Source organism: Drosophila mauritiana, chromosome X (assembly GCF_004382145.1).
Source record: "Drosophila mauritiana strain mau12 chromosome X, ASM438214v1, whole genome shotgun sequence".
Classification (NCBI taxonomy): Eukaryota; Metazoa; Arthropoda; class Insecta; order Diptera; family Drosophilidae; genus Drosophila; species Drosophila mauritiana.
Genome location: NC_046672.1, coordinates 18088985 through 18097826, shown reverse-complemented (window position 1 = coordinate 18097826; position 8842 = coordinate 18088985). Strand labels below are relative to the sequence as shown.

Genomic DNA, 8842 nt, shown 5'->3' with positions numbered 1-8842 from the left:
GTTCTGTGTTCTGGGCCAACCGGAAACGTCCGACATTCCAGCGGCATTCCACCGCCGCAGTTGGCCATAAAAATAAATAAAAAATAAATAAAATAAAAAAAAACACACACACCAAAGAACAAGAAAGAAATACACACGAAGTGCGCGCTCGTTTATTGTGTGCCTGAAGATGTTTCTTATTATGAAATTAGACTGAACCTTCGGCGACACTTGGCCAGCGCTCAATGAATGAAACCGAAATGAGAAATGAATGATATCATGGGCATTGTTAGCTGAATCCGATTCCCTCTTCCCCCTTCTGACCCTGCATCTACCCAGCCACAGCCAGCCAACCATCCGATCCCTATCCCTATCCCTATCTTTGTCCCTAACCCAAAAACCAGAGCCTGCGGGTCGGCCTGTCGATCCCAGGGACCGGCAAACGAGAGATCAAATGCGATAGCGCCACGAAAACGAGCCACCAGCAGCAGCAGCAGCAGCAACGTGTTGCTCATTTAGCTGGCAGCCCAAACGCGGCCATAATTCAACGCTTTTGATAACTGCGTTAGGTTTAGGCACCATCCCATCCCAACCCAACCCATTCCATCTAGAGATCCGAGCTCCTTTCGAGCGACGCGGCGGCCCAGGATCGGCGCGCGTCAGCACTTGGAGGGACCGGAGACCCAAAAAACCCAAGAGGCGACTCCCCAGGCACAGTGGTTGGAAAGTTGATTGAAATGCCTTGGTCGCATTGTTGAATAACCATCAGCTTAATGGCAAGCATTCTATAAGGATAAATCAGGATACAAGCTGAGCAACTGAATATTTTGAATATAACTTGTATCAGATACAGAGTTGTGAAGAAAGGAAGTAAGATTGGGGGTTGTCTTTGTTAAAAACACTCTACACCTACATACATTAAATCGCAGATCAATCCATTTAAATTTATTAATATCAATATCAATATTTTGTATCAGTAACTTACCTATTTCATGCACCTTTCCATATTCCCAGAGTTAAGCGCTGAATTTCCTGTGTCAAAATAAGATATATTATTTACTTCCATCTAATGCTTAGAGATGACACACTACTACTTGCCCCACTGTGCCTTTAAACTTGCCCTGCCTGGCTATACAATTTGATTTCGGTGTTGTTTGCCTGGCGATTTGTTGTGTTTGATTTGCTGCCTCGTCGTCTTGCTCCATCCTGGCTGCTCCACCCTCGCATCCGCACATCCTCGCATCCTCGCTTCCTCGCATCCACGCACCACTGAGCCACCGCACCACTGAACCACCGCACCACCGAACGCAGCTCTGTCGCATTCCAGCGGTGCCGCAGCGCTTACATTGTTCGCTTTTTCGGTTCATTCAAATCCTTTCGGTAAAATTCTTTTGTTTGGTGTCAAGTTTAACAAATATTTGCGGCCTCTTGTCTTGTTTGTCCCATGTTCCTCGCGTGTTGCTGCCGCCCGTCATTGTTCGGCATCTCAGTTGGACAGCGTGGAAGTGGCTGCGGTACATGTTGTATGTGCGGCATGGGGGCGTATGAGTAATCAGTGCCGCCCGCAATTAGTTCGCCTTAGACAACTGGCGAGCTGGAAAATCCGCACAGAGCACCGAGGAGTGAGAGTGAGTTGCAGTTGGGACTTCGTCCTTTGCTAGGCAACAACGATTTGCTTCCCATGATTGGCCAAAGTTATTGCTGTTGCAGTTGCAGTGCCATTGTTGCAACTCTCTTATCAGTGGCTTTTTCGAGCCTTTGTGCGAAATTTTTGACTCCCTGCTGTGTGAGTCGCACAAAATGCCACAAGAACTGCTGTTGCTGCTGCTGTTGCTGTTGTTGCAGTTACTGTTGCTGCTGCTGCTGCGGCAACAATCTGCGGAGCGGTGCCCCCTGGTGGGGCATTTGGGGGCGGGGCAGGCCCAAGTGGCACTGCTAGCCAATATGGAGACTTGCAACTGCTGCATACCAGGGCCAGGCAGCAACTTCCACTGCCGGGCTGCAACTGCAACAAAATGAAACCGTAATTGTTTGTTTATTATGGCTCTGAGCAGTTGTTGTTGCAGCTATCGCATGTTATTGTTGCTGCTGCCGTTGTATTGTTAAATGTTAAAGTGCTACACAATATTTATATTGGCATTGTCTGCAAAAGTTGGCCATCGTCGGTTGCAGCTGAGATCGCACTACAAATGCCCTGACTTTTGAATATTTAGATAACCTCTTATACGGATCAAATATTTATGAAATGATATTGAAAAATATAAATAAATAGATATTTAAGTAAAGTATTTCAAGGTTTTGCACCAGGGTTCAATATTAGATTGAGCACATATTCCAACTTTGATAAAATTGATAATTGATATAGCTGATAAGCAAGCCACCTCCTTTTCAGTTTTTCCATTCAGAAGATAATGATTTTAAGTTTGGCTTTAACATACCCCACATGGCCAGTGGACCCGTGTGCATCTGCAGGGTAGCGTGGAGTAGAGCAGGCCGAGATTACCATCGGAGACACCCTCGCCGACGCACAGAGGGGAACCCAGCGATGTGTGGCACTGCTGACACTTCAATGGAGCCCCTCTTCTGGCGGGGATTGGCTGGTGGACAAGGGCGTGGGGACGAGGGGACGAGGGGACGAGGGGGCGAGGAAGTGGCACTCCGAGGTTGCCTCATGCTGTGGCGCTATGCTGCGATTATGGCCACGGATTAACTTCCTCTTGTGGCCATCATCATTGTGGTTATTGTTGCTCCTGCCACTGCCACTGCCGCTGCTGCTGCTGCTGCTGATTTCCGATTGCCGCGCCTGCCTGCACTCGCACCTAATTATATCTAATTCGAGCGAACCTGAACCTGAGACCGAAACTGAAGCGGAATCCGATACCGAATCCGATTCCGACTCCGAGTCCCGATGCGAACCCTTGCCGCCTCTTAGGCGCTGATTGCGCTTATCAACCGATTACGTCGACGTGACTGGGTGGCGATAAGAAGGCCCGTGGCGATCGGACACGCTTCCCTTGCAAATTAGCCCCGCCAAGCCTAGAACTATGCAATGCCAGGGGGATCATTTCGTAGCTAGATCCCCCCTCATAGCAAGTATTTGTGGTATATAGTTATTTATATAGAGGGCCCGCAGACTTCAAAGGGTTTTGAAATTGAATTTGAAAATTTCCTTATGGATTATGGTCTTTTAAACTCTTTTCTTTGTTGTTACACATTAAACAGTCGATCGATCGGGCGGCTTTCAAGACGCCTGTGCACTCTCATCTGGCATTTGATGTGGCAGCATTCGTATCTGTATCTGCATTTGTATTTGTATCTTAGTCGTACCTGGGCAGGTCTAACACCTTATAACACCCCATAAATCAAGTGCTTAACCGTTTTTTACGATCGCCGCGTTTCGCAAGGCCCCAAAGACCTTTTGGCGTTTTCATTGTATTTTTTTCCACTCATTTTTTGGCTAAGCTCCCCTTTGGCGGCTGCTAAACCGGCGGCAAGGTCAACGCGTCTCTTCTTCGCTTGTGCAACCCCTGACATTGAGCAATGCGCGCGTATGGGAGGGAGAATCTGAAGCTGGCAGAGATGGGGGAGATGGGGGAGTTCCACTGGTGACTGGACAGGAAATGCTCGTCGAAATGACGTCTCACTACCACCACACTCAACTACGCAACGCTGGTGACATTTTTCTCCACTTGGCGTCGGCGCGTTGACAGTTTCAGTTTCAATCGCCGTCGAGACGAGTCGACTTTTCCCACTGGCGGCAAAGTAGAAACGGATCCCGAGAGCGGCCCAACAATGCCCCGGGGCCGTGTTAATAGAAACGTTCCGAGATTCGACAGAACGAGGAGCAGTCGGAGTCGACCATGTAGACGGAGCCAGCGACAATTCCCGGGAACTCCATAAAAATAGCTAAACGTGCATGGGCCGCCCAGAACTCTTCAACGCTCAACGCTCCCCGCTCATTTCATTTCACTTCATTTCATTTCAATTGACCGACTGGATGGCATTCTTTTCTTCAGCATTTTCCTGCTGCTGCCCAAAAGGGAAATTCACTTTCATCTTTTCAATAGGCAGCCGAAGCGTAGGAACACCATGGCTCAGGATCGGGACAATCAGCTGTGTGGGTCCTTTAATGTCTAAATCTTTGAGGCTGATTCCTGATGTGTCATACCGCCCAAGTCTTGACCTGCTGCTGCGTTGCTGGCCCAATGTCCTGATCTTCGATCTGTGATCCTTTTGGGCCCTTTGTTCGCTGCTAACTGTTTCGGGCCCTGGCCCATCCCTTCCAGCCTCTCTACCTCTCCCTCTCGCTCTTTCTGGCACTTTGTGTGCCGTGTAAATATTTTCCCAGCATCCTGCAAACGTTTTGACAGTTTTTATTAGATCAAAAACCGGCTACAAGTGGCGTGTGATAAATTGCGGCCAAAACGCAGCTAAGCAGAGATGGGCCAGCCCAGATAGACGAGTACGAGTACACACACGCAGATAGGGCACACACACATAGGTAGGTGCTAGGCACTGGAATTTGGGAATGGGAAATGGGAATAAGGGTCTAGGATGGAGGAAAGATCAAGTGTCGCTCACTACTTGGCTTCCCTTTTATTGTCTGATAAGTCGTGACTTTAACACACACACGCATTTCTCCCCGTTGAGTGCCAGCAATTAGGGCATCCAGAGTCCTGTTCTCTCGAGCATCTCAAATCCGTTTACCGGCATTGTGTTCGAAATTTAAGCACTCGAATTATTAAGACAATAAGATTTTATTACTGCCACAGCAATCAGCGTAATGAATCCTTCTGCCCAGCAGATCAACCCTACATCATGCACACATATCGCCGACTTGTCCTGCTTCTTTCTTGGGAGCGCTTTCTGTGCAGATCATAACTCATCATCGACATTGTGGCGACGGTGCGTTTGATTGATGAACTGCCAAAACGCTCGGCACACTCACAGCTCAAATATGCTGGAGCTCCAACCAAACCAACCCCACCCCCACCGAATCAGGGAGGCCGTGCTGAGAACGTTCGAAAAGAGCCCTTGCGAGTCCCACAACTATTGTTTTTTTTGAAGTCAACACATTCCCCATCTCGTTGCAATAGGATGCCAAATTCGTCAGTGATCAGCAGGGTGAACGCGGGATTGGCTCGCTGTTTGACCCACCACCGGAGATTGTGTCGCGGCATTGCCGAGCTGGACCGGCTCATCCACAACGATGATTTCTTGAAGGATCCCAGGACGCAGTGGCTGCTCCATCAGCGGCGTCAAACGGAGGAGGACCAGGCGAATGCAGATGCTAGGGTCAGTCCGTTGGGCAGAATGGGTTGTGAAATGGGTCGTCTGGTGGGTAGGTCCAAGATAAATCTGTCCCCACAATCCCGAAAAGTGAGTACTGCAATCCGACTGACAACCGCCTAATGAGCTATTCCCCACAGAATAATCTCGTCGTGACCCGGACCTTTTGCCAAATCCTCCAAGTTGAAAACTCCACACCCCGAAAGCAGTCGGGACCAATGCCGGCTCCAACTCCACTGCCGTCGCCAGAAAGAAGACAGAGTATCATGTTCAGCGCTAGCCTGCCTCGTCCTTAGCCGGATAGGATCCTGCTCCAAGATCAGCCAAAGTAGTTAGGCATGAGATCCTGTAGAGATACACTACCAAGCCTGGCAGAGATCTACGATATGTATAGATCGGTGCAAGGCTTGGTAGCGCTCTCTTTGAGATGTCTCTGTGGAAATAGCCCAGCAACGACTGAATTTATATCCCACACAACTGGAGGGGCAGCAGGAGGAGGTGGACTACGAGGAGGAAGAGGAGGAGGTGTTGCCCCGTCCGTCGTTCAGTATCCGTGCTGCTCTCGTTATTGTTATGAATAAGTTAATAACATGGCGGAAGGCTTCTTTTGTCGTGGCCCAAACAAGCAACAACCTGGCAGGCAGCGCTTATTAAATGATTGAAGCCTTTGGTGGGGCGAGGTGGTGCTGGAACTTCGACTTGCTGTTGCTCTTGCTCTTGGTCTTCCAGTTGGACTCAAGCTGGGGGCCCCCATAAAAAAGGTGGAAACCTGGTTCTCGTTTCTTGATATTTTTTTGCTCCCCCCGATGCTGTTGTTGCCCACTCTTTTGAGGAGCGCTGCTTTGTGGTTTTTTCCCTTTGCGTCCAGCGCCCACCATCAATAACAGAGCCCGGGCCATATTTATGATTTGTTAAGCAACGCCGAACGTGCGAAAGGATAATCACAAGCGCCTGCTGGCACGCCCCCCTTCTGCTTTCTGCCCCTTTTTTATTTCGGCCAGGGGGGTGAGTTGGCTGAAGGGGGGAGATGTTCGCTTTCGTCGTGTGTGAGGCATTTCCAAAATTGAGTCAATGACTTTTATTTTTACGACTCGCCCTGAGAGTCCAAGTGTCCAAGATGGATGGATGGACGGATGGATATCCAAAGCTGGTCGTCTGTTCTGGCCTGGCCTGGGCTTTTGGCTTTTATGGCACTGCGAATTGAGCTATTAGACTGGCGCAGATTGGGTGATCGTAGTAGTTATGGCCAGTTATAACAGGTGCCTTGCTCCAGATCCACTCGAACTTTGACCACCGGCGTTGGTGGATGATGGTAAACGCCCTCGATCCCGATCCCAATCCGAATCCCTAGTTGTTGATTCCAATCTCGTCCACTCAACGAAATCAATTATGTACTACAAAATTGTACAAATCATTTTCGTTCGACCTCCAAGGAGTTTCAGCTGCCAGGGGATCGAAGAAAGGAAAGAAGGAACGCCAAGGATGCAGCTGTAAGGATCGCACATTTTGTGGCATGAGGATGAGGTTGAGGCAGAGGACGAGGGCAGGAGTCGAGGGCCCTTTGACACGCTCGCGGGATTAGCACGGAATGAGCAAAGGAGGGCGGGTGGCTTGTTTCGCCGGAGAGCTGTGAAAATTCCTGGCATCTTTAATGAGCGCCGGCTTATCAATGGCCTCCGCCGTCATCCGCTCCACATCCCATACATATGCCCATGCCCATGCCCATATCCATTCGCAGTACCATTCCCATTCCCAGTCGCAGTCGCAGTCTGATTGTTAACCTTTGAATCGGGGCATTAAAAAACGTTAACAAGCTGCGTAGCGCCGTCGGCGGCGTTAATGTCGAAATTGGCGCTGGCCCAGGAATGGCCAAGATCGGTGAACTGGAGGAGGAGGAGAATGAGGATGGGTATGGGGATGGGAGGGAGAAGTGATTCCAGGAGGGGAGCAGGAGATCGGGGCAACTGGGAACTGGGGCCTGCGACTGGGACTGGGACGAACGTGTTTCTTAATGAAACAAAGCTTGAATTTTAAATGAGCATCATAAAGAACAATGAAAATGCAAGGAACAGCAACAAGAAAGCGAGACCGGCGATCCGTTCGATGGACAAACACTGGCTGGGAAGTGAGCGGAGGGGAGCGGTGGCGGGGCGGTCGAGCGCGGACAGCGCGAAATAAAAGCGCAGAAATGTTAAATAAACAATAAAAAACAATCCGCTGCCCCCACCGCCCCCTCGCGGAGTCTGTCAAACTCGGCCAGCGGATTAAGCGCGGCCTGCGCACAAGACGCACCAGAGATGGATATGGCAGCGATCCCAGGCGATCCCCCAAGCCCCCAGACCTCAGCCACGATCCCCCCGTGGCTCCACTCCAACCACGCTTCCCCAAGTCCCCGAAAACCCCCATCAAGCCGCCACCAGTCCAGAGACGGAGCAGGATGGGGCGAAGTCAGGAGGAAGTGCGTTCCAGCTGACGCGCCGACTGCTGAATGTCCTGACACAAGGTCTTCGAATTATATTGTTACTATTCAAGTTTTTAATATAAGTACCCTCTAGTTAAATGGTATTAACAAATATTCTAAATTTTATAAATAAAATTGCAGGTTAGTTAATTTACAAAATAAATAAAGTAAATGGATATTTTACATTTTAGTAATTGCACAATTAAAAGGGATATACTTTAATATTATGCCAGATACATTTTATGCACAGAAAACATATATCTAAATATAAATTTATATAACAACCTTGTAACTATAAAGAAATGTTAGTGATATAAACAAATAAGAATTGTATAATATATTATTAATAAATTATTAAATATAATATATTATTAACCTTTTAATAGATTGCAAGCTCAAACTGAATCTCTCCATGGGTTATACCCTTCAAGAAGTTAGGGTACCGCCCGATAATCATGTGGGTTGGGATGTAAAACTTTTGCCGTCGCCGCTTTAAGGATTCGCAAATGATTCTGCGGCCAAAGATGAAATGAAATGGGCCCAAAAGGATCGCGGGGAGCACAAGGGGCAGCTGGCCATAGTTGATTCTCTGGTGCTGGCCATAATTGGTGCTCATCTTAATGGCATTAAAATTGCATTATCGCTGTATTTATTGAAACGGTTTGTTTTAACAAGATTAACTCGACGATACCGGCAACAACAACAACAACAACAACAGCAACAACAATGGTGGAGACCACAAAATGATTAACAGCAAAAGCCGCCACAAACGAACACCAAAAAAAGATACAAAAATACAGAAAAGAATGAGAAAACGATCCGAAAACAGCGTTAAAATACGTGATATTTATGTGGTTGCTGCTGTTGTTGTCGCTTGATTGGCCCCATCCATTGTTGTTATTGTTGTTATTGTTGTTATTGTTGCTGCTGGGGGTCATAAAATATTTATAACATAATTTCATATCATTTTTAGATGATTAGATTCAATAAGGCCGGCTCCCAGTTGAGCAGCTGTATTGGATTTGAAATGAAATGCGCCCGATACCATTTGTATCTTTTTGTATTCGTACTTCAAAGGCGCTTATCTTTGCCGGACTCGGGGAATGGCTTGCT

The 8842-nt window shown here is 48.1% G+C and overlaps 1 protein-coding gene across 1 annotated transcript; it reads left to right on the top strand.

The window, feature by feature from the left end:
• Nucleotides 1-4988: 4988 nt before the first annotated feature.
• Nucleotides 4989-6096, top strand: LOC117147499. The gene is made up of 2 exons (XM_033314403.1): nucleotides 4989-5358; nucleotides 5409-6096. Exons 1-2 carry the CDS (start codon nucleotides 5077-5079, stop codon nucleotides 5562-5564), a joined length of 438 nt encoding a protein of 145 aa, XP_033170294.1. The 5' UTR covers nucleotides 4989-5076; the 3' UTR covers nucleotides 5565-6096.
• The last annotated feature ends 2746 nt before the right edge of the window (nucleotides 6097-8842 follow it).